The sequence below is a fragment of the Anoplopoma fimbria genome, chromosome 18, assembly GCF_027596085.1.
Source record: "Anoplopoma fimbria isolate UVic2021 breed Golden Eagle Sablefish chromosome 18, Afim_UVic_2022, whole genome shotgun sequence".
NCBI classification, from domain to species: domain Eukaryota; kingdom Metazoa; phylum Chordata; class Actinopteri; order Perciformes; family Anoplopomatidae; genus Anoplopoma; species Anoplopoma fimbria.
The window spans coordinates 10,793,397-10,819,702 of NC_072466.1; the positions used below are offsets into that span (position 1 = coordinate 10,793,397).

At 42.4% G+C, this 26,306-nt stretch overlaps 1 protein-coding gene across 1 annotated transcript in view; it reads right to left on the bottom strand.

Annotated features, from left to right (window-relative positions):
• The window catches only part of syne1a (spectrin repeat containing, nuclear envelope 1a), a 117,896-nt gene that overhangs the window by 35,269 nt on the left and 56,321 nt on the right, over positions 1-26,306 (bottom strand). The window contains 28 exon segments of the mRNA XM_054619084.1: positions 1,876-2,106; positions 4,139-4,282; positions 5,197-5,379; positions 5,623-5,745; positions 6,489-6,674; positions 6,973-7,110; positions 7,314-7,496; positions 8,026-8,178; positions 8,493-8,648; positions 8,896-9,061; positions 9,173-9,456; positions 10,719-10,937; positions 11,254-11,398; positions 11,528-11,865; positions 12,488-14,092; positions 14,303-14,520; positions 14,523-14,700; positions 14,811-14,967; positions 15,228-15,493; positions 16,088-16,264; positions 16,353-16,478; positions 16,606-16,752; positions 18,010-18,186; positions 19,226-19,393; positions 19,619-19,771; positions 20,092-20,418; positions 23,857-24,027; positions 25,788-25,943. Of these exon segments, the coding sequence (XP_054475059.1) occupies positions 1,876-2,106; positions 4,139-4,282; positions 5,197-5,379; positions 5,623-5,745; positions 6,489-6,674; positions 6,973-7,110; positions 7,314-7,496; positions 8,026-8,178; positions 8,493-8,648; positions 8,896-9,061; positions 9,173-9,456; positions 10,719-10,937; positions 11,254-11,398; positions 11,528-11,865; positions 12,488-14,092; positions 14,303-14,520; positions 14,523-14,700; positions 14,811-14,967; positions 15,228-15,493; positions 16,088-16,264; positions 16,353-16,478; positions 16,606-16,752; positions 18,010-18,186; positions 19,226-19,393; positions 19,619-19,771; positions 20,092-20,418; positions 23,857-24,027; positions 25,788-25,943 (6,675 nt within the window).

A 26,306-nucleotide genomic window follows, 5' to 3' on the forward strand; every position in this document is an offset into this window, starting at 1 on the left:
AGACAGAGAGAAAGAAAAATGAAGAGAGAGCATAAAAATGAATAGGGGAGTGCAGATTAGGCAGATTGCAGTGAGTACATTGATGATTAATAAGACAGTGAGAATTCAAATAATACTGAGAGGAGACCAGATCACATTACTGCGATTGACATCCAACACTGCTACACTTTTGCCATAGCACAGCATTTTAGAGACATCATTTACTGTACTGTAGCATTGTTACAATGGATTTATCTGGCAATGAGTAAACCACTCAGATTTTTTACAGGATACATCAGGGAAAAGGAATGGCCATTACCAGGAAGTTCGATTACACATTCAGTAAGTGGTACACACAAACACACACCGACACTGGCCACACCACACACAAACCCATATATACTATAGAGAAGCTGTTTCAGAATGGCAGTGATAAAATAATTTAATTTCCATAGTAGACACATCTTGGTTGTAAATGGCATCCAAACATCCATATCGCATACTACATAGCCTATTGATGCTATATCTTACCAGGAATATTTTTATTCTTTAAGAACAAGAATGACTTATACAGTTTGATGCATGGGCACAGTTAAAATCACACTTTAGTTACACTATATTAACAGTAAGAAGAAGTCCTCAAAAGTCCAGAGGAACATCAAGGCCCGCACTTAAACAAAGTTAAGCTAAAGCATTTCATGGCTAACTGAGAATACAGCAGCAGCAGCTGTCCTAGAAGCAGTACAGTTGTCTGTGGGCCTGCATGCTTCAGTAGAGAGGCAGAGCAGCAATGTGAGCCAAGCCTTACTGGGCTGCTATTTGGCAGCTAATGCAGAACTTGGCCGACTAACTCAGGACCTTGTTTTATTTGGTAGACTTTTTTCCCGGGCTTTATGATGCAATGCAATGCAACGAAGAGCATCAGTGTACCAGCGCTTGTGGGAAACCCAGTGGTTTTACATTGTGAGATGCCAACACTGTGGTAACGATGTCAGTGCTAATAACGTTAAAACAATAATAAATCAAGGATAACAGCAGTCCTAGCTACCCATTGATGCAACACACACACACATATCAGGCTCTGCTCACACACAAACACACACACACACATGCAGTGATATCCTGTTTCCTGGCCTGCTTAGACAAAACACACCACAAACAGCAGTAACTGAGCAAGGAGGCGACAAAATCTGAATCGGAACGAAAGACGGGGAGGAAGAGAAGGTAGTCAAGCGAACAGACATAAAAAAAGGGCACATAAGGCCGACAGAATCAGGGTGCTACGATGCAGAGAAGAGTGACACAGCACAATATCAGTGCAGTTATAGACAAGAGTGACAGACAGAATAGTAACACTTTAGGTGTATGGAAGATGAGGGCAAAAAGCAAAAGTAAATAAAAGAAGAGGAACAATAATAGAGAGAAAAAGCCTATTATGAATCTGAATTATTTTATATTTACATGTCATGGACCACTGAATAGATGCACATGAGGCCCTACAGCACAATGTAAGCTTAAATGTTATCCCTGGGGGTCCACATTTGTTAACTTGGAATTTAATTGCACAGACATAACTCTGTACTCAGTAACTGGGAAACAGTAACCTGTAATCATAACTGTCATCCACAGACATCCTCTAATTTGCGAACACTTTAAGCCAATTACATTATTGTTAAATTAACCATAAACAGCCTCTAGAAACTCCAAAAGGATCCCGGGGGTTCTCTGTTTTGCAATTTTTAGAACCAGTGGTCTGTAAAGAAAGGGAGAAGGTATAGCAGCTACACATGCAAACACACACACAAACATTGGCCTGACAGGCATACAGCCATGCAGTATGTACATGTGTTAGTGTCTGGGTGCTTGTGTGTGTCCAAGAAAGGCTTTGCCACTCACCATGACGACAGAGGGGTGTGCTGGAAGCTGCTTGTTGTCACCGGCATTTGTGTTTGCCACAGAACTGGACAGCTCTTCATCACTCAGCTCGTCAATGCCGTCCGAGAGGCCATCCGCCTCGTTGACCGTCAGCAGCATGGTGGCGTGTTTGGCTTTCACTGTCAGCATCTTACACTTGGAGTGGAGCGAGGCGATCTGCTCCTGGTAGCCACGGATCTTCTGAGCTAACTCCTGTCAAAACATCCCACCCCAAACAGAAAACACCACCACCCCCAGGGTCAGGAGAGTGTGGTTCAGTCCACAATGGAAGATCAATAGTTCCTGGTTATATAGGATCCTGGATAAAAGGGGCTGGTTGAGTTGTTTCAGCGTTGAATGTGGTGCCGGTTTGAAGGGAGTAAGTGGAGTGGACGCATTCTCTTCTCTCCACGGTCTCTTGCTTTGGCTTCACAGCATGTAGGACTAGAAACAGAATAGCACTGCCTCACTCTCTCTCCTTTTTTTCTGTCTCTCTCTCTCTCTCTTCTATATCTCTTAGCCAATCAGAGCAGCACAGAGGCGGGTGACTCAGAGCAGCGGTGAAGCCAACAGACAGGATGTTTGGTTGAGAGAGAGACCCTCGCAGAAATAGTTCAAAATCCCTCAGACACTCCCTCTCGTACACATACACAATTGGCAAGTAACAACAGGAAGTGATCTCACTGAGTGCACCCCCTCTTCCTCTTCCTGCTGCTTCCCTCCTCCAACCAATCCTCAAGACAGATTTCTTTCAACCAAAGAGCCGTAAGGAGAGAGGGAGTGTTAAGGGAGGAGGATGACAGAGATGGAGTCAAATTACAGCTATGGTATGAGCCGGCAGGCCGGCTCCAACTCCTCCTTTCCTCCTCCCCCTCCTCCGCCGTCCACTCCCCCTGTCCCGCAGATGGTCAATGCACTGATAATCAGGTCATGTGACAAACTGGGCCAGTAGAGTTGCAGCTTTCTGCTCAGCTTAGAGATCAAACTCAGACATAAACACATGCCAAGTCACTCTGCAGCACTGGGAGAGCAGTAACAAGAAAATATCCACAAACAGCAGGGTTCATATATTCCTTGTCAAGTAGCAGAAGTAGATACAATCAGCCAGAACCGAGCAGGGAAGGTTAAAATGTAATAGGAAATGAGAGCCTCTGGAGAGATTTGATCTGTTTCTCTGCAGGTCTTTGCCTCTCTCAGTCTGCCAGCCCCCTCCTTCCCGATCTCTCTCTCCGCATTGGAGATCAAATGCACTTACTCAGCAAAGTAAAACTGCAACAAGACAGGCCTTACTAAAACATATGAATCTATGCAGATTATATCTACATGTGCCATCAGATAATGGAGGAATGTGTGCAAACTGGGATTGTAGTGGCACGACAAAATATTCTTTCAGACCTGCTGTAAGTGGTGGCACTGCTCTGATAACACAATGTTAAAATAGGATTTATTGTACAGTATTTATTCTAGATTTGCTGGTGTTATAGAGGCATCAAATAATTTCCCATGGTGTATTCGTAAAAAAATCCATATAGATCAATGAGAGAAAATATATATACATTGCAGAAAAGTGATGATGTTGAACTGATGATTCTGACGCCTTCAGTTACAACACAGGCTCAATATCTAAATGACTAACGCTCAGTCTGATTCTGTCATAACAGTTGCCCTCAACTACTTTAAGATATACAGTATGTTTCCTGCTGCTTCAACTTCTCCTTTTATCATGTCTCACACTGTTACAAAGTACAGGAAATATTCAATGACTCAAACCTCTGCTCTTTGATGTTGACGTTGGCCTCATTTGAAACGACATTGTAAGACATCAGTGTATTACCGTCTTTAAATGTCAAATGGCAAGTGGCCTCTGTTCTGTTTTCCTGGTTTGTTAGATTTTATGTGATGCTCGTGTTGTTCAGGATTTATGGTTCAGTCGACGCACCTTAGCTTACATCAAAGAAACTTTTCATGCTAAAGCATACAAGGATATTATAAATAACAGTGTGCTTTGAACATTGTGGCAACAGTTTAGAGAAGGTCCTTTCTCTAAACTGTGAGGCATGTGAGGAAATCCCTGCAGCCAGGTTCCAAAATCTTATTGAAAAAGCCTTCTCAGAAGAGTGAAGGACGTTAGAGCAGCAAATTATTGTCCATAGTTTTGGAACGACATGTTAAAATAAACCACATATGGGTGTTTGACTTATGTTTTAAAAAATATATCACAGAAGAAGTGTGTGTTTTCACTGACCTCATGATGGTGTATTTGAGCCTGAAGTTCCTGTATGTTATTGGTGGAGACGGGCCGGTCCTGAATGATGCGGTGAGCCTCTTCTATTAATCTCTGGAGGTTCTTCACTTCCTGTTCATACTGTTCATACTGCACCACAGCCTCCTGCAAAAAAGAAACCATAAAAGAAAAGCGGTTGAAGCGGCACATTTTGTCAAACAATTGATGAAATGTGATACATATTATTGATCACTGAAGGGAAAGGATCATTTCTCTTGCCTCTCCCTCAAGGGAAGTTAAAGGTGAGTGTCACCTACAGATGTCATCTCTTCCACTCTCCATGTCAGAATGCTTCCATGATATTGATTTGTATATGCACAGCATAACTAAGTGTATTAACATGTATAAAACAGTGTGGCATTTAACAGAATGGGATAAACAAATTATTTTCAAATTTACTAAATCCTAAAAGAAGTCATCTGAGATCTGCTGGTATTGAAGCTAAGAAGTGTTTTAAACGCCTCTTCTGTTAATTTAAGGATTATTAAGTCTGTGTAAGCATAACCTCCAAGATAACATTCATAATATTGCAGTTATTGTTTTAATATGTATATAAGCAGACGGACTCATTGTTCCAAATCTTTAGCTTGGTTAAACGGCCAAGATGCTTTAGGTGTTTGTGCTCCAGATTGTCTCAGAAGGTCACTTGCTTCTTGGTCCAAAGGCTAATCTTCACTACAATGAGCTTAAAAGCAAATTCAGCCTAGAACCGAAGGATAGGAGGATAAGTTGTCTGATGGGGGACTCAACAAAAACACATTCCTGAGACGGCCTGTTGGAACACTGCCGCAGTATTTTGAGCAACCAGTGACAAGTCAATGATGTAAACCTATACAAATCCTCAAAAAGGGTGACAAATTACCAACTATACACCTCAACTGCTACGATGCATGACGATGTTCTGTTCTACAGTTTGTATCTTGACAGATAATTTGATAGTTTTAGGGGGAAAAAAACTAAGAAACAAAATGTTACACAAACACTTCTAAAGCATTTGCAATGTGAGGACTGCCCTCTACCTGCAGGATGTTGCACTGCTGGATGGTGGTGTGCTGCAGTTGGCTGGCTTCTTGCTGCAGAATCTGAGCTGTGCGGCAGATAGGCAGGCTGGCCACTACCTCCTCTGGTATCCGGAGGGCGCTCTGACACTGCTGTACTGCTGCCACCTGCTGCTTGAAGCCCTCCATTTCCACCAGCAGACGCTTATGAAGGAATGAAGGGTTGTTAGAGCGTAATGAGGAATTGTTAGGTGTGTGATAAAGCAATGCTGTGTTAAGAATATGATTTTTTTTTTTTTACATTTTCTTTTTTAATTATTATTATAATTTTAATAGTTTGTTGATGTCATGTTGCAAGTGTCTGCACGCACTGTGTGTATGTGCAGTATTCTCTCCGAGTTTAAATTCTGATCATTAACAAAGCTTTTTTTAAATCTGTGTATTCACCTGTCTCTGTGTAAGCTGCTCTCTGAGGCTGAGCCTGTTGAGGTCTGGTGAGGCAAGTGTGATCTGGATCTGGTCTACAGCAGCATGGAGGATCTTCACCTCCGCCTCCAAAAGCAACATGTCCTAAGGAGAGACAACAGACAGATAACAAAAATAAAAGGGAAGCACATACGGGAGTAAGGAGCAGCTAATCATTTGAGTATCATATACATGTAATGTAGCTTCTATACATAAGAAGAAAAAAATAGATATGATATTTGGATATCCAAAAACTCTTTATTTCTGAAGTGGACCTGCTTGCAGTAATAAATACTGAAACACCAGTCCACAAAAGAATATCAATTTATTTGAGCTATAAATAAAATGGTAGGTATCTCTTTAACACAAATCTCTTCATTTGCAATTTCTAATTGAAAAACATGTATTTCATATGAAAAGAAACTCCATAACCAGTTGTAGCAAAGGTTGTGCTTTGTCTACACTCCAGAAATCCAAACTCACAGGAGGAATTGTAAACACATTTCCAAACACACAATGTTATTAGCAACAATCAGCACCAGACTGTCACCTGGGAACCCGGTGTTTGGCAATCAGATTAAGGTAACAGATTACTGCTGCACCACAACCTTAAACAGTGCATTCCATTATGATGGTGTAGTACTCCATGAATGACCATAGGACGGCACTGTTGTAGCTCCTAAGGGATGTGCACATCTTGTGCACCAAAATGTTTGGATTAAAGAAATCAAATTAGCTACGTTTCTTAATGAAGATAATTTGTTTAGAGAGGCCTTAGACAATTTAGAGGTGAAGCAGTATTGATGTCTGGCTCCTGTAATGCTTGCCTGAATGCGAATGTGGTTTACCTTTGCGGCATCCTGCAGACTCTGGAGGCGAGTCTTGGCAGTTTGCTGCAGCTCCTCTGTGTGTCTGCTGAGGTGTTTCACCTGCTGGATCCACCTCTCCGTCTGCAACACCTCCCCCAGCTGCCCCTCCCTCTCCCCCATTGCCTCCAAGTCGCCATGGAGACCCCGACACTCCCGCAGCAATGCCTGTCACCGTAGGAACATAAATTACAAATCAGAGAGAGGAGCCTTTTGTTTTGCGCAATTATACTAATTAAGGCCGGCCAACACACTGAACAGTATATGACATATCACTGAAAATCAAACAAGTGTGAGAAACTAATTAGCTTTTGTGGAGCGTCTTCATATTTACTAGGTTAATGCAGGGAACATTCATATTTAATTTTGTGGATAAATAAATTTAAATGTATCTGAACCCAATTTTTTTGTAGCAGTTTTCAGACATTTTAAAGCCGTCCCTACTGTGTGACTCATCAAGACTCACCTGGTGTGCTCGAATTTGCTCCTGCAGCTGGGATGCAGACCCCCAGATGATACAACCAGTGACCAGAGATTCTGCCTTTTCAGTCCAGCCCAAAATGAATGCCTTCATACCCTGATATTCCTCCACCTGTCTCTCTGCCTGCTCACAAGAGAAAGACCAAGACAGAAGAATTAATGCATAAAAAATGAATAAAACGCAATGCATTTCCCTGATTCTGGCCTCAAAATTCTGACAACTATATAAAAAATATATGTACTTTTGGTTTGTTCATGCAAGAAATATTGAGAACTTACTTACTTAGGGAAGTCTACATGACATGCTTAACTGAACGGACTTCTCACCTTCTTCAGTCTGTTGGCTCTGTCCTGGACCTGCTGCGTGGTGTGCCGTTGCACCTCTGTCAGTTTGGCCACAGCGTCGCCCAGCTGCTTACAAAGCAGAGGGTTCTGCTCACCAAACTCCTGCACCGCTACTCCTAACTCTACCACAGAGCGACAACAGCACTCACATTCTTCACAAAGGGCCTGCAAGAGAGGACAGGAGAGAAAGAAGGTGAGGTGAAAAGAGAGGAGAAAGGACGAGATGTCAAGTCGAGAAAAATCAAAGTACAACGGTAATATAAGTTTGTGTTTACCATAAAGTGATCAGTGAACCTTACACACTGTTTGTTTAAACAAAAAAACTTAATTTTAAAGAAAGAAAAAAAGATATTTGCTAAATTTATAAGCTTTTAGATTTTTAGATTAGTTTTAAACTAGTCAAAAAATGACAAAGTATCCCTTTAACTTCACACACTCCTGGCCTTGTGGATGTACAGATGGGCAGAGGTGGGAGAGAAAGAAAAAAGTTGGGTCGAAAAGAAGGAGAACAGGAGGAAGGGGCTGTGTCTCCCATCTGTGATACTCCTCTCAGAGGTGGGTCACTGTTGAAGGCAGAATTCCATTCATGCCATTCCAACTCTCCCACACTCATTACCTCAACATCTGCAAAATGAATAGCCAATTTAACAGGGGTTAATTGCCTGTTAATTAGTCAATCTGTCTGGTTGATTACTTTGGTCTCTTCTTTGGCCTCCTCCAGGTCGGCACCCTTGTCTTCCAATTTCAGAGCGATGGTCTTCAGCTTTGCCTCAATATCCTGGAGTCTGAAGCTGAAGTCCTCTTTCACATCTCTGGTCTGCTGCACCTCCCTTTCTCTCGCCTGGACCTAAAGCAGATGGCGTAAATACACACATTTTACTATACTCTATATATCAAAAGATAACTTGCACCGTTTAACAATGCTATATGGTATTGGTTTGGACACACTAAGAGCCCTGCAGCAGAGAAGTAAATTCATACATTAGACCGCACATAACCACTCAAACAAGCGAGTGCCAGCTTTACACTGGTACATACTGACATACGGTCACTGTTTCACTTATAAATTCAGTGTTTTTTAACCCGATTAACTTATTAAACTCACATTTGACAGTCCTAATTTGATACATAAAACGTTAAACTCTAGCCAAAAGAGGTCACCTGGTCTTCAGCGGATCCCAAAGCCAGAGCCACCTCAGCCAGTTGCATGCTGAGCTCAGAAGGCAGACCAGCCTGGAGTTCCTGGTACTTGGACTGCTGCAGCTCTGTCATGCGCTCCACACTCTGACGCCTGCTGATGACCTCACCATGTGCCGTCTACAACACAAACAACATCAAATGACAGGAGGGCAAATCACTTTCTTTTCTGATATGACGGGATACTATATTTATGTTCAAACAAGCCAGATAAGTTTTGCAGCTAGTTGCCGAGGATAAGTCAGTTTGTCCTTATGTGTTAGCTTTGTGTGTGTGTGTGTGTGTGTGTGTGTGTGTGTGTGTGTGTGTGTGTGTGTGTGTGTGTGTGTGTGTGTGTGTGTGTGTGTGTGTGTTTATAGTGGCCTACCTCTAGATCTTGCAGCAGTGAATCCAGGTCTGCAGTGGGACTCAGCAGTAAACCACGAGTATCTTGGATCCATCCTTTGACCAAGCCCAGCTCCTTCTCAACCTCCTCTCTCTCCCTCAACTCCTGGTGAACCTGAGCCCTGCTGGCTCGTACCCGCAACACAAGGCTGGAGAAGCAAAGATTATTTATTTTAAAAGCTGTTAATTAGTTTATACAAAGTCATTAGGTTAATCCTGTTTTTAGTTGGCTTGAGCAGCCTCAGCACTGGGTCACTCACTTGTCATATTGCTCCTGCATGCTTCTGATCTGTTGTATACAAGGCGTCTCTTCAAGTCCGTTCTCTGCCTTTTTTTCCATGGCCTCCTCCTCCTCCTCTCCTCTGAGGCTGCGAGTGTGTTGCCTCAGCAGGGCCAGGATGGACAGCTCCCTCTCCACCTCCAGGCCGAAGGAGTCATGGTACTCCAAGAGGCTCTGGAGCGCTGCCCTGGTGGCAGCCTTCTCAACTGTGCTGTCCGGGACACGACTGTGAAGGTCTTGGGACACAGAGCGCACCTTCTCCATCTGAGGGAAGTTTATGTGCAAAGATTGAGGTTCAGTTGATGCAGCAGATGTAGGGTTTATGATTTACTCTTTACAAGCTAGTAAACATGGATGTAAACAATGTTGAATTTGAAGCATATTAAAAAAAAAAGCTTTATGAGGAAAGAAACACATTCAGCACGTTAGTTTGACCAGTGGTTTTCAACCAGGTGTCGGGACTCCCAGGATGGTTAGGAGATAATTTCGATTGCCAGATGGTTGTGAAGGAAATAACATTTAAAAAAAACCAAAACATATTTTAGGCTTGGGAATGGTTTACATTACATTGCTTGGCCTAGTGATGTAATTTGCCTTGGAATACATTTTAGTGTGTGCGTTTCATAAGTGTGAGGGCAAAGAGAAAAAGTCACTCAAAGCATCAAAAGTACACAGTGCCTGAAGCACATTGGACAATGCCTCGTGCTCGGGAACATCAACCTGATTATTCTGGAGGGTCGCAACCACAAAAGGTGGTGAACCTTTGAGTTACACCTTAAGGTTTGGAGAGACACAGTAAACTTTTTTTTTAAATTTTGTATGTTTGCAAGAACTCCAACGGACACCTTTAGAGATGATTTAAGAGATAGATTTCATGAATTCTAGTATAAAAAGTCAAAGAATAGTCACTTTTCAGCCTACTGGTGGGACTGTGATACATACATCCAAAGGTCCAAACGATGATTAAAGTATACAGTATTCACTATGCTAGTCTGATAGTTGAAGGGAGAAACCAGAGTCTAGAGTTCAGTGAATTACATCATGTCCTGTTGAACAAAGGAGCCATAGAAAACTGGTCAACAACAGGAAATGTGCTATATACTGAATAAGGAAGTCGCCACCATTCCTTTTTTTTTTTTACCTAATTTCCCTTTTAGGAGCATTACTTTATGGGAATTCTTGGGAGCTGACAGTGTACACACTTGCAATAGCTCCCAAGGCGGGAAAACGCTTCATGAGACAATGTTTTGGCAAGAAAACAACTGACATGAGGCCTGTAGTTACATCACACACTGCAACTGGTATTGAGTTGTTGCTGTGGTTGACCTAAATCTGTGAGAGCAAGAACTATTTTCCAGACTTCTGTCTTTGTCAACTGTAAGTGTTCTGTGGGTACAATCAGCTTCTTTGGACTGCAGGCACACTGATGGTTAGTTTTACAATGTACATGTGTATCCTTGAAGCACACTCAGCACACATGCTACCATGCACAGTATCACCCACACATGTACAGTATCTTCTCTTACCTTGTCAGTGAAGTTCCTCCACTCCCTCGCAGTATCCTCCAGTGCCCTCTCCTGGGCTCTGGCCACACTGCGGAGCCTGGTCCATCGTTGCCACAGTGACGACACAGAGTGGCTGGTGACAGCTTTGCTGGACTCAGAGATGATCTGCTCCAGCTCTATTACATTCTCTTTCAAAGCGTTTAGAGGCAACTCTAGCAGATTGATGTGAGCCACAAGAGACTACAGCCAAAAGATGACAACAGATACATACAAGTCATTTCATAAATGCAGTCTAATGAAACATTTATAAAATGGAAAACTAAAATTCTCCCCTAAAAGAAAAAACTCTGCAGACGATAGTGAACAGGGAATAATGCATAAACACTCCACTGTTTAAATATTAATGTGCATCCTCTGCCATGACAAGAACAAATGTTGTAATTTTATACAACAGCCACGTGGGACACAAGACATACAAGATAGACAATTTTCTATAAAAATCAGACAACCCTTTTCTACAGTATCTCTCTTTCATGAGTGTAAGAAAGTGTCCCACCTTATATCTCTGACACTTTTCCTCAGCATGCTGGATACTGACGGCTTTGACTGTAGTGAACACGGCCATCTTGCCCTCTGCGTCATTCATCTGTTCAACTAGTGTCTCTTTCTCATGTTGAAAGGAGGTCCATAGAGCTGTGCAACTGGGAAAATTATACAAATTACAGACTGCTATTAATGGAGCTTTATTATTAAAACATGGATCATATGGACTGCTCGTGTCAGCTGTGTATGCATATATTACTTGGCTCCCCATTAACAGTAATACACACCTCTGCAGCATCTCTCTGTAAGCATCCAGTTGCTCTTTGACTTCTGTATTTCTCAGCAGCATTGCCTCAACTTTTTCTCTAAATTCAGCCATCGCTTCTGCTTTCATAAAATCCTCGAGCAGAGGATCCAAAGTCCTCAGCTCCTCTAAACCAGCTGTAAAGTTATTTTCCTGCGCTGACAGATCTTCAACGTCCCACACACAATCTGTCTGGTTCGCAAGATCCACCCCCGAGCTGGCCCTCTGGAGTAAAGCTGCAGCAGAGTCCAGACATTTCTGCGTGGACTGCAGAGATAAGTGGTTCCTCTGGACCAGGGAAAGCGCTTGATCCACAGCCAGCTAGAATATGCACAAGGTGATTTAATTAACTTTTAAATGCTTTTGCTTCTTTCTACGTGAATTCCTTCAGTTATAGAGTTCATGACTAAATCTTTACAACAAGCATGGTCCTGTCAGCAAAAAATATTTAAGTATAATATATCTTCAGATGTGTAAAATGTCCTGTTCCAGAGCTTTACTTTAAGTTCAGGTAACTTAACTTTAGTTGTTTTTAACTGTAGTATTATATACAGTAAAAAGGGTTGTCAAGCTTTCTCTTAAAATGTCCAAGGTCAAAATTCTACTCAGTGGAGAGTGTCATCCTTACTTTTACTTATTATTCAACATAATGGATCTTTGGGAAATGGTATTTAACCACATTATATCCCTCCAGTTATAAATTAATAATAACTTAAGTACTTATTCAAGTACTAATTCAAACTTCATGGGATCTCTTGAACTGTCTTTTAAATATTTCAGCTCCCCTAAGCCTATTAATATTAATAGAATGGGCGAACAGGAGATGGAAAATAATACTCAGAAGGTTCGAGCCATGAATGATGGGTTCAGGGTATCAATTAGAAAAATAAAGGACTAGAAAATGTCTTTATGATTGTAATTTCTATAAATTATATACACATACCTGTTTTCTGCTTATTCCTTGTTGAACATCAGCTCCCAGCTTTTCCAGCTCCTGTAGTTTCTCTTCTATGTTGGCAGGAACTGTTCTTTTCCCGCTACAGTACCTTTGCTTTTCTCTTCTACCTAAGGCATCTCCCATCCTACATATACTTTTCACTTCCTCCTCCATGATCTTCAGTTTGCGCACTTCCTCATTTACCCTCTCAATGCTGACCTCTGAAAGACTCAAAGGCTCCTCCAATTTGTCTTTGATAGTCCTAAGCCATTCCAACATTTTCTCAGTATCTTTCGTACAATCTTCATTCTTTGTGACTGTGTCACTTTCATCAATAAAACATTTTACTTCACATCGTAAAGACTGCAATGATTCAAGCTGCAGCTTAGTTTCTTGAAAGGCATTGGGATCAAACTTCAGACCAAGGCCTTTAGTTTGTTCGTTACATTCTTCAACCTGAGAGCTTAAACAATCCAGACTTTCAAGCAGCGAATAAACACTTGTGATTCTATCCATGGCACCCTGTTCTGTGTCTGACTTAAGTCTGACCAGCTTCTCCTTCACAGACTTAAACTCTGACTCCAACTTGGCGGATACTCTCCTTTGTTCAACTAGTGGTTTCAAGCACTCATCTAAGTGTTTCATTTTCTGATCATTCATCCTTTTCAGTGTGTTATGGAGATTGACCAGCTGCAGTGTCTCTGCAGCTCTGAATTGCTGACCCCAACTGAGAAACCCCTCCGTTTTTCCATGAAGTTCCCTCACAGCGGGGCTAATATGGAATAAACTTTCGTTAATCTTTCTGTATTCATTAATAAGACAAACAACAAGTTCCTCCTCACTTATACTGATAGTCTGCTTCTCCAGATTGTCAAACTGCTCCTGAAGCTCCTCCAGTGCATTACGAGTGATGTCAAAGAAAGTGCTGAACTCTTTTCGCTCTAAGATTACTTGTTGGACTCTGTCCTTTTTCTCTTTGGCAAGAGCTAGGATGCCGTTGTACTGCTGAGGCAAGGCATTGAGCCTCTCATCTAGGTAGCAATGATCAATCTCGTTCAGAGTAGGGAGGATCTCCTGGCCTATTCTTTGGACGATAAGAAGAAGGTTCTCGTACTCTGAAGCTTGTTCTAGGACATTCTGAAAGTTAGACAGTTGTGTTTGCAACTCCGAGTTATCGTCAATGTTGCTGAAGTTGATTTCAGGGAAGGTGATGGCATCTGCTCGTCTCAACCATTGGCAAGTCTTATCCAGGTCAACCTGGAAGTACTTCCTGGAGGTCAAGGCTTTGTCTAAGTCTGTGAGACGCTGGGTTGTCCTCTGGAGAGCCGTTTCAAACACTGCCTGCAGCTTCTCAAGTCTCGCCACAGTTTCTGCTCTCTCTTTTTCCGTGGCATCTCTTTCTATCTCTCGCCCTTGTATCCAGAGAGATGCCAGCTCTCTCTGGTACGCTCGTAAACCACACTGGACGCCTCGACAAGCAGCAACCTGTTTGGCTAGGTCCTCAGGGAGAAGCGCTATGTGGTCATCTATCAAAGCCCTCCTCTCCTGCTGCTGTATCCAAGACAGTGCTCTCCCAAGGCCTTGTAGGAACTGTGTCCTCTCTGTGAAGGCCTAGAGAGAAATAATTAAACATTTAATTATTAACAAAGTTCTAACAGCTTGAAAAAGACAAATCAGTAATAACATGGGATTATTTTACAGTTTATTTCTCAGACCAAGCGTTTCTTGTTTTCACCAGACTTACAGGTCAGAATAAAGTTAGGTCCTTTAGGAGATAATTAAAATGCTCCTTGCATCCAATACAAAAATCCAGATGTTTACCTTACTGAGGTACTTCCTCCTTTGGGCCACCCGAGCCCCCAGAGCCTCCACTTCAGTCTGGGCTTGTTCAACAAGCTCCTGTAGGAATCTCTTCTCACTCAGCCCCAGTCTGGAAGCCACAGCCTGGGCCTCGCTCACTGCCTGACCCAGCAGCTGCTGGCGGGCCTCCAGTTCTACGCACACACTCAGGTGGTCGAACAGGAAACTCTGGGCCAGATCGGGGGTGGGCTGGTTTTCAGCGCAGAGGCAATAGCAGGCCGCTGCTCCTCCACCCACTCCCTGGCATCCTTTAGCTGGGTTTCTACCCGGGCAAGATCCTCTAGTGTCTGTGAGGAATCCTGGATCTTCTGTTGAATCAGGCTTTCAAGCTGGGCCCAGCGCTGCTCCAGATGACCAACCTAGTGAAAAGCAGAACATCCAATAAAACTGGATACAATACTTATATACTCGATTATCATAACTTTCGATCTTAAGAAGCAGCTGAAGATCTACAAGAATGAAGCTCCACCTGCTGCTTGATCAGCTCCTTGTCTAGCAGGCTGAGTCGCGGCAGGATAGCTTGTCTCTGCTCTCTGAGGTCTTCCAGAGTGGCTCTCTGCTCTTCTAGGTCACTGGAGAGCTTCCTTAGAGCCTCTAGATGCTCACTAGTACTCTCTGTGTCAGCCCTAGGTACACACAGGCATGGATGTAAGGATATCAGGTTACTACAGTGGTATAGTAATTATGCTGTGGTAATAGTCTTGGCCGTGATAAAAAGAAAGCAAAGTTTGTAACACCAGAGGAAATGTGTGTATGTATAGTAATTACTGTATAAATAGCCGTGACATAATTTAATGAATACATCCACTTGTCAATGAATGGGCAGCATGTTTGAAAATACTAATCAAAAATGAAACATCACAGTTTCTACAGAACAGCTTGATACCTTGCGAGGTAGTCCCATTCCCTGGATACTTGGTGGAAGAGTTCCTCCACAGCAACAACAATCTCCTGGTACTCCCCACTCCGCTGCATGTCCTCCCCCCGCTGAGACTCCAGGTCTTCTGCCCGCTGGCCCAGATCCATCCAGCTTCTCCTCAGTCTCCTTATCTCCTCCAGGGCAGGAGAGACCTGCCCATCTGTCATCTTACCAACAGCGTCATTCAAATGGGCTACCTCAGACTGTCTCTCCCTAATCTGCTGGAGGAATTCCTGTTGGAAAGATAATGGAATTTCTAGTCTAGTTAGGTAGTCTAAAAGTTTGCCGAGACCATGACATATACAATTTTTTCAACGATACAGAATTATCAATCAAAATCATTCATCATCAGCATGTAAACAGCAGAGTCGCTGCCCATCTTTTGGCGCAGGCTGAAAACTCACCTCTTCATGAAGTACTACCCTGAGCCTTCCTCGTAGCACTTATTGCATTCGTATTAGTTTGTTGCACTTAATGTATTCGTATTAGTTTGTTGCACTTATTGTATTCGTATCAGTTCGTTGCACTTATTGTATTCGTATTAGTTTATTGCACTTATCCTATTCGTATTAGTTTGTAGCACTTATTGTATTCGTATTAGTTTGTTGCAATTATTGTTTTCGTAGTAATTTGCTTCTGCACTATACTTTTGCTCTGGTTTATGCTTTAAGATGATTGTTTAAGAAAGGAGATGCACTTATGACTTCTGGTGACTAGTAGTTCTCTTGAATACCTATGTTGAATACACTTCCTGTAAGTCGCTTTGGATAAAAGCGTCTGCTAAATGACTGTAATGTAATGTAATGTAATGTAAACCAAACACGGACCTGTGCCTTGTCCAGCTGGTTCTGTGCAATCTTGGGCTCCAGCTCCGCGGGTCTCCTGATGAGGTTCTGAAGTTGCTGCTCTGTCTCTCTCAGCTGGACCTCCAGATCTGCCTTCTGCTCCTCAACGTCCCTCCAGCTGTCTGCTACCTCCTCACAGATCAGCATGCGCTCCTCAATCTGGACACAAAAACACAATGGAATCAATTCAGGAGTATTTCGCCAAATAATATATATTCAAATGAAAGGCTTGTTAAAGCTAACTGACCTGCAGTTTGACCTGCTGGATAGCTGCTGCAGTCCCCCTGACCCTCAGCTGGGACAAGTCACATGTTGAGCACACAAGCTGGAGGTAAGTGTTGGCCTGTTCCTGGAGAGCCCTTTCCTGCTTCACCTGCCCAAAAAAAAGAGTCTTTGAGTTTGCTAAATGACAGCCATTTATATAGTACTATTAACTAAGCAATTCTTCATTTCAGTGGAAAACAACATGTTAAAAGAAATCGAGGCAAGCAATGCTGTACCTGCTGTAGCGACTCCTCCAGGCTAAGAGGAGGATGTGCAGGAGGCTCTGGTTCCTCCGAGACAGAAGTCAACCAGGACTGGCACTGCAGCAGTGTGTCTTGGAGACTCACATGTCTCTGTAACTCATGGTCCAGACTCTGATACACCTGTAAGAGTAAAATTGTGTGATGTAAACATAATTACAAACACAGGTTTAAACATAATTGTGCATGTGCAAGGATAAGTTTAGTATATATAATATTGAATTGCTGTCTATCATCTTGTGTACACATATTTAGTATCCATAGTTATATTAAAAAAGATCATCTGATGGCAGATATCGCCACTTGTCGGGGCTGTTCAGGCATCTAGAGGTTATAGGGTTAAGTAAGGAGAGAGGTAAAAAAAGTGGTTTTTGGCTTGTCTGGTTCGGTGTTGGGACTTCACTAAAGTTATAAGGAAAGCCAGTATAGGATGGTCAAACAAACTACAAATTCTATAACCTGAACAAGTAGGCAGTTATGCAGAGTTGTATTTGACAGGTGTTGAATGTAGAGGCGTCCATGCCCTCCAGGGGAGTGTGGTCTGATTGACAGTGTTAATATGAGAGCCCGAAAAAGGGAAAGAAGGGGGGCATGCATTGGCAGACCGCCCAGTGTATTTGGCAAAGGCTTGAAGGTTGGCATGGTGGCAAGTGGCAGGCAGGATATTAGAGCTGTGTTGTGCTGGGACACAGTTGGCAGCCACCGTAACACTGGAGGCGCAGTTGTAGAGAAGCCAGCAGCGTAGTGGTAAAGTGTGGCTGGATCACACAATGCCAGATTGGATGTGCGAGTGCTGGTGGAGGTGGTGTCTTGGGAGGTGAGCTATGATGACAGAGTAGAGGTTGCCAAAATGACAGAGTGGGCCTGGATTAGAGGGCTCGCCAGAGATACTGAATAGTGGTGTGTGACCACTTTTGGCTCAGGCATGAAAAAGTGGAGTTGACAGGGGATATGCAGAGATTAATATGGGTAGATTGAGTTAGTGATTTTGGCTGGTGGGGTCTCTCTGAGTATGGCTGCTGTTGAGCTCCACTTTGGCAGCCTTAATTGGTGGTGCCCTCTACACTGGCAGTGAAGGGCTGTCTTGAGAAATGGGTTTAAGTGTCAGAATGGGTTAGGATTAAGTGGATGCATGGCTGTTGGAATATTAATAGCACTGATATGTAGAACTGTGTGTCTCTGTGGTCACGTCCATGGATGCATAAGCAATTGTGCGTGCATCCAATGCACCAATATGTATAAGATGTCTTACATTATAAATGGCCGAGAACCATTTAACTACTTCAAATACTGAACACTTCTCAGCTTCCCATCCCATCCCTCCCTCCTCCTCCTCTGCATCCCCTCCCTCCCTCTTTCCATCTCCTCCTCCTCACTCACTCTCTGTGCTGTGCTACAGATGGCTGAGTAGCTGTCTCTGGTGCCTTGCTGGTGAGCCTGGACCTGCTGTCTCAGCCTGCTCTGCACACGGTCACTGCAGCCTTGTACCAGGTGGTCTCCTCGCTCCTTCAGGCGTGCCAAGCGTTCCTCGAAGCCCGCTATTTCCTCCATGATGGCCTGTTGAGGACAAAGTACCAAAGTAGAATCATGTAAGAATGAGTCTCCAGTGGAGACGTATTACAGAATGAGTCTTTCCACTTGTCAATGACACAGGAGGTCAGAGCAGACTGATAGCAAACAGTGATGTCTCATGGTATTAGACAGGACAAAATAAATTAACTTTAAAGACAATTAAAAGAAGAACATTTGTGAATGAAAGTAGCTCTGTTAATTAGGACTCAACTTCAAATGTCTTATAGATACTGATTTTTTTTTTTTTCTGAAACTGAATCATTACGTTTTTTTCAATCCATACAGTATTATTCTATCCAAATTAATTTGATGTCCGCCAAAGCAAAAAATTAAATCAGGCTTCTCAGAAAAAATCAATTGAAATCGAATTTTGCCTACAAGAAATGTAAGCATGTGCACACAGACATAATAGTAATCAATCATGGATTAAACTGTTGTGTTAACCGAATAGTTTTTTCCACAGACGTATTGTGACACACTTTTGCTTTGTTGTTGTAATTGTGTACAGTCATGTAAAACTGAAAATAAATATGATAACACTTAAGACATCTGGTACCTTGTGCGTAACCTGTCACTCAAAAGTGAATCAATCATAATAACAACAAGTAGGTAATGTAATAACATTATTTACGTCAGAAGCAGAACTGATTAATAATAACTTTATAATACCCATATTGTATGATTTAAGTTCCAGGTCATAAAGTAATGTTCCTTGAGCTAAACAAAAACAACATTGAATGCCAATAGCTGAAGTAAATCTTCAGTAGTTTTGCTACAACATGAAGTCACAGAATCATTCACACCTCTTAAACATAGGTAAATTTTACTAAATGTCAAAGATTGTTTTATTCATTATAATAACACCAACAGTAAGATAACAATTATAACAACGACATCAGTCTGAATTTTTGAAGATTCTTAGTGGGCGCAAGTGAGCACTTTTGTTCTCTAATCATGGCTAATTACTGAAGCTCTATGATATGCCACAAAAAACAGCGAAAGATCCAGAGATGTGATTGGTCACCTTGTGCCTGGACAGCTGTTGAGTGGCTGCCTCCAGGCTGCCACCCACAGTGGGATCAGGAGTCACCATCCTGCTGGACATCTGGAGCAGCCAGCGCTCCACTTCCTGGAGCTCGTTGTGGTAAGCTTCCTGTTCCTTCACCTGGCCCTCCAGATTCTCCACATGGGCCTGGACCACATAATTCACAAAATGTGAGTATACACACCATCAAACTATACTGATTAGAAACAGCACATGCAACAAACCATTACAACCACCTTCCTGAAGCAGAATTACATGCCCTGTATTTGTGTTTGCGTCAACTCATCTGCAAAGTCTCCTGCATGGAAAGAGCAATCATTTTTTGTATGTTCTGTGTATCAAACCTACTGTCATCTGAGCAAAGGTTCTCACCGTGGCAGTATGACAGAGTTCAGTGTAGTCCCTTTGCATCCTGGTCATTTTGTCTCTGATGGAGGGGTAGTGCACGGAGGCCAGCAGAGCATCTCCTTTCTCCACCACTGACCTGATGGATTCATCATGGGACTGGACCATCTGCAGCAGAGCCTGGGGACACAGTCAACATGTTTTTTCAGAATCTTCTAATGTTGAGTGGAGCCCATCTGCTGCAGTAGGAGTTATTATTGTTGGATTAGATCATTGCTCAAAATTAAAGTATAACAAAATACTCAGCATTTATGGAAAGTATATTCCATTTTTGAGCTAATGGATTTAGACAAGCAAGGACACTCATGTGGTCCATTAGGCTAATAGTATTCAGTAAGGTCCTGCTGCTATTTGGACCCAGCAGTGCAAATGTACGCATTATACATGTGATTTCAATTAAAATACAGTTTGTTTGAGAAATGACATAGTTGTTGCTTTACCTTATACTTAGCCAGCAGTGCTCTCCGTTGGTACAGTTCAGCCTTGGGCTCCAGAGGGGTTTTGAGCAAAGCCCTGGTCTCCACCAGCCACTGGGCCTGAGCCTTGTATCGGTCCTGAAACTCCTTAGCTAGCAGCAACGCCCGCTGTAGAAAGCTGTGCTCCTGCCTCAGCCCACCTGCGAGCTCTTCTAGCTGGGCAAGACGAGCCTCCACCTCCCCTCCTAAAATCTCAGCTCTAGTCTCGTCCAGGAAGCCTGCTGCCTGCTCCGCCCGCTCCCTCAGTGATTTCAGGAAACTGTGACCATGTTGGAGCTCAGACTGGAGAGTCTAGGTGAGAAGAGAGCAGAAATACAACTCAGCAAGGCTGCTGCTACAGCTTTATCACAATTGCTTTATATTTTATACATAATGAAGCTTCTTTGTTCTGATCTACCAAAATTGTAGCATGTATGCTCTAGGATGAGGGGAATCCGACTATTATAGTTTTAATGACTCTGAGGTTAACATTCAAACACAGTATCACTGATTTCTTTGTCCTTCACCTCCAGTGATGCCTCAGTCAACCAGTCCAGCCTGGCATTATTTTTGAAAGGCTTTGAACCCATCAGGTAGGCTGACACCTGCATGTTGAGATGTGGAGAAGACTTGGAAGTCATGTTGTGGTGAAACCAGAGTGAATAATATGAAAGGAGGTCCCAATTATATGGACCCTTAACGGGCAGCGGTAGCTGCAGGGGTTTCCAGGGCAACCACAACACACCCCACACAGACCTCCACTCGATGGGACGCCATCTAGCTTTCATCATCAGTCTATTATTGCTTGAGTGGAGGGAAGCTTCACACTGCAACAACCCCAGACCTCCAGCTACTGCTGCTGATAACATAATATAACAAGGCCTGTGTCTGTACGCGCACGTTCATGTTTGCTGCCTAATACGAAGCTTCCATCATGATTATCATTCCAGTCACCGATGTGCCTACAGAAGGACCTCCATAAGAGACACTATATCTAGTCCATACAATTATGTGTGGTTTGACATGTGAGATAAAACAAGGAAGTCTGCAGTAATTGCCATTTGCAGTAGATTTTGTGATGTATGATTATATATATAATCATACATCACAAATAAAACATACATGATTAAGTAACTCCACTCCATATTAAAACATCTGCTGCTTTCGCACACCTGTCATCGAATCAGGTTTTCCACATGTTGAATCATACTCGCAAGATTAGAATTTATTTTTCCTGAATTGGATTTGGTTTCCAAATTGTTCATTTTACATTCAAGACTGTTTGAGGCACCATCCAAACCTCTGAATGATCTTCACTTTTACATGAACAAATGCTCACATTTCAGTTCAGCGAGGACAAAATAATATGTAAGTGGTCTTATACAGTTTTGTCACACAATCTGTATGAAAATAGCCACTTATGGAAAGCTGGAAACCTCATTGAGTTGTGCGAATACTTTGATACAGAAGACAGTTCAGTCTGGTGAACGTTATATGTGAGGTCCTGAACACAGTGTGCCATTAATGCTGTAGCTGTCTTGTACCATGTCAGACCAAATTATATATGTCAAGTGACTTGTGCACCCGATGTCAATAATGAGCACTAGTTTATTATTCTGCATCAATTCTCAGGCTCCATTAGCTACTATAATTCACCTGTGCCGCTGACAACCATGTTCATCAGTTACATTTTTATCACTAACACCGGTTAGACATTAGTAATGTGACCCGGTGAGCAGCAGTTAGCTCTGCGGTAATTGTCTCTCTGCTTTGAATGTGTGGACTGCAGCAAACTGTAGCCCAGAAGTATCATATTGTATTCTGTACAGGCAGAAATCTCAGGGAAAAATGCCCTTTAACATTTATGAAATGCCAGTGAAATAAAAAAAAGGGAAGAGTAAGGCAGTGAGGGGCCCCTAATTAGGAGCAGGATAAACCAGTTTCTTTTTTTGCATTTTTCTTTTTTGCATATTGCCCTGTATTCAATTTTTAAAAGGAACCAGGGAATGGAGGATGCTTTTAAGAGCACTCATGGTGAGAAACTGCTGTATAAATAATTTTTTTAAATACAAATATAAAACTAAATGAAAAGGTTAAGAGGCACTGGATGGGAACAGAGTCAGGGAAAGTGTAAGATGTGAGGAATTTTATGATTTAAATTACAAAAAGTACAAAAATACTGAAATTGCCTAGTTCAAGGGGGAAAATTATGCCTTCTGAAATGCATATATGTCTTATATTGGTACATTATCACTTTACATACATTTTCAGAGCTCTTAATGAAGTTACAAGCACATTTAGGCCAACACTACTACTGTATGACTCATACTTTTACAGTTTCAACTCAGAATCAAATGAAGTCTAAATCCAACTAATGGCCCTTGACACAGCTATTGACTACTGGTCTTTTCTGTCAATGCATAATCATCGCAGCACACTGTAAAGCCCTGTAGCTCTCACTACAGGAGAATGGGTAAGTGATGGAGCACTAGCATATTATCTGCAGTGCTGGAAGGACTCATGTGGTGACAGCATGTCTTCAGTCCTGGTGCAGAGACAGAGCATCGATCCCAGACAGGGATTACTGCAAAGCCCACACCAGATGATGTATTGTGAATGTCTGTGTGTGTGTGTGTGTGTGTGTGTGTGTGTGTGTGTGTGTGTGTGTGTGTGTGTGTGTGTGTGTGTGTGTGTGTGTGTGTGTGTGTGTGTGTGTGTGTGTGTGTAAATGCATTTCTGTATATGTGTGTGTGTGAGGAACACAAAGAGAGATGTGATGTAGGGATACATAAAGAAAGGCAGTGGAAAAATGTGTGAAACCACAGAGGATTCATGGGTAAGAAAGTTTGCTGCAGCTTGTTAGTTAGTGCTTTGGAAGGGATCTTGTGATATGAAGCGAGTGCAAGAGGAGAGAAATGTGTGTGTGTGTGTGTGTGTGTGTGTGTGTGTGTGTGTGTGTGTGTGTGTGTGTGTGTGTGTGTGTGTGTGTGTGTGTGTGTGTGTGTGTGGTGTGAAGCGGTACGGGCACTGCATCAATTACAGTGTCTGTGCCAGCAGGCTCCTGACACCGGCGCTTCTTCATCCTCTACTTCACAGTGGGAGGTCTCTCCCTGCTACCACGCTTCCTCTAAAGCGGCACCCACTTTGTCTTCATAAAGAGCGGATCGATACACAGAAACTCATCCAATCCTCTACACACTCAATATGAACTATGCCAAGCAAACAATGCTGGTGATTTTCTTTTTATTGCGGTCTGTACATGTTTGAACAGGGCTACTTTCCTCCTATATCCATTTGACAAAAAGACCACAAAGACAAACCTACAATTTTTCCACTAGAGTGAGTTTGTACAGCTATATCCAAACACTGATTGGTTTGAAAATGTCCTGCAAATTTTAATGGCTGAGCATATTTTAGCTGCCAAAGAAATCTGTACACTTGATGTTCCCGACAGGTTTGTATGCCACTTGGCAGAAAAAAAGATTGCACAAGGACATTTTTTGCTGGCTTAGATATTGGACTCATATGAGTTTTTTGCTCAAATTCTCCACTACAAACATGAGTCTTGCTAACTCATCAGTTTGCACAACGTCTGTGCTGATTTATTGCAACCTGTTCATGGAGGTGTAGTAAGTGCCGCACTGCACCTTCGATCTAAATGCCTTACTGCCTTATTGAGGTTCAGAACTGTGGCTGTGAAACCATATAACACCACAAGTACAGTACATTTTTTGGTAAATAAATCAATACCTCTAGTTTTTTCATCTTCTTCTCCATGGCGACCCGGTCAAGAGGCTCAGAGGTGTCAGTTAGTGCTGTGAACGTCTTCTGAGTGGAGCTGAACCAGTCAGTGAAGGACGTGCAAAGATTCTCAGCCTCTTCGATGCTCTTCAGCTCCTCATTAAGCTGCTTGATGGTGTCCTGGAAAATGATTGGATGAGAGGTCAGAGGTTGAGTTTAAAAAATCTAGATATTTTTTAAGGACGATAGCAATACAAACATTTTTTTAAATGATTGTACAGAATGCTTCATACTTCCTATACCCTTAAAAAACATTAAGCTCATCATATGACACGTTTTTGTTGTTGTGGACCAACTGACTATAAATAAAATAATAATGTGTATTTTGTGTAATGAACACCAACTTTCAGGCCGATTAATTTTATATGGCTGTAGATCACAAGACTGAATAACTACAGTATACTGACATTCAATAGAAAGTCAATATTTGCCAAATATATTCAGATTTCTTTAAGCTTACCTAGGCAATTAACTAGTGGTTATTGATACCATACTGTTTTTACATTATAATTAATAGTATTAACAGAAAGGTGAATAATCCTCACTTCAACTGCTTCCCTTTTGTTGTAAGGTTAGAATTGTTGTAAAAACTCTTCAGACTGTATTTGGTCAGGGAACAATTCCGGAAACATGGTCTGTATTCCTTCTTTTAAGCTGTGAGATGTGCCTCAGCTGTCTTACCTTGGCCACTAAGGACCAAAAGCTCTCTGATCAACCATCAAAACAGAAAAATATCTGCCCCCCCCCCCCCCATCTGCAGAATGTCAATAGCTTCACTACAAGGCGGAGAGGGTTTTTTATTTTTTGGACGCATTATCCACTTGACTGAGAACTTCAGTCAGTAGCACCATGAGAATGGAGAGGTTTTTTTTTGCAGGTTTGACACATTATTCACTCAACTTGCAAATCCTGTGGTGTGGCGAGAAGTTCCAATTAGCAGATATTGCTGAGTGCACACCTTTTCAGACTAGACAGAGGTAACAGCTTCCCACCTCAAACCCATGTGGCCCCCACTTCACACAGTATAATTACAGGCGTCCTTGGTATGAGCGGGATGTCATGTGTCTGCATATGTATGTACCGGCATGACCGTGAGTATATGCATACTTGAGTCAATTTTGAGAGGGGAAGGAAGGGGTGTGGGTATAACAGAGACAGATAAACAAAGTGAGGGAGTGGGACGTGCACACAAAAACTCAGCTGTGTTACTGAAGGTGTAAAAAATCAATGTAGTGCAGGCAAAGCTTTTCCACTCCTGGTGCCAAGTGTGAGATTGCCTTCTGTAGCGTTTAATTATGGTCTTAGCCCCAGACCAGAGGAGCGCCATTGATTTTCCTTTAGTCCTCCCCAGAGGAGCAGACAAATAGAGAGGCTAGATCGGAGTGTACAAAGCAACACAGGCTGGGCTCACAGGCATCACCCTCAAAGCTACTTCAATGGGGTGTTACAGAAACAAAGTGCAAACTCTCACTGGAGCAAGTTCCTTGGTGAGAGATAAGCATGTGTGAGAAGCCCACTGCGGGCAGAGACCCCAATGGCAATACACACACAGCTTCACATGTTTTTAATCTATCATTGAGACAGTATAACACAAAAAGTATTAAACCAATACTTAGACCATTTAGGCCTAATGTTTTGCTATTCTTAACTCATAATGACAGATAGGTAGCTTCGAACTAAATCGTCTGGTGGCCAAGACATTAAGTATTGTATGTTTCTGGAATTCCTGACCAGCAGAGACTTTTTAACCGCAATATATATTCATCATAAAGGTTTTGTTTAGCATAGATACTATACTTAGGTTAGGTATCTATGAAACTCAACATGGTAAAGATTTGATATAAAAATCATTGAGCAGCAGACAATAGAGATTGCCTTACCTGTATGTTAAGCAGCAGAGAATGGTAGCGGGCAGTGAGCTGGGTGGCAGTAACGCTGACACGACTACTGATGTAGGTTTCCTCCAGAACCTGTTGGGCCAGAGAGGAAAGGCCATCGACTTCTCCCTGCCGTGCAAGCACTCCCTCGAGACACCCCTGTTCAGAAGGGACACAGAGAAGTGTTTAATTAGTAACATGCTAAAGAAATCCAGTGAAAAATATTAATGACTTGATGGTCTATTGTGTTATTTTATTAAATAAAAGGACAAACAGGGGTGAAGGGAGGAAGAAGAAATAGCAGATAACTACACAAACAACATATGGGGCCAAGGGGTCTGTCTCATGCTGTGTGTGTGTGTGTGTATGTGTGTGTGTGAGTATGCTTTCCTCTAAATGCAGGGAGGGAAAGCACTGTGACTGTCTGACATTCTGACACTGGCAGGAAACCTGCTCCAAAGGGAGGTGACCCAGAAGGGAAATATTCTTATATTTTGAAAGGCATAATATTATAATTGGCTT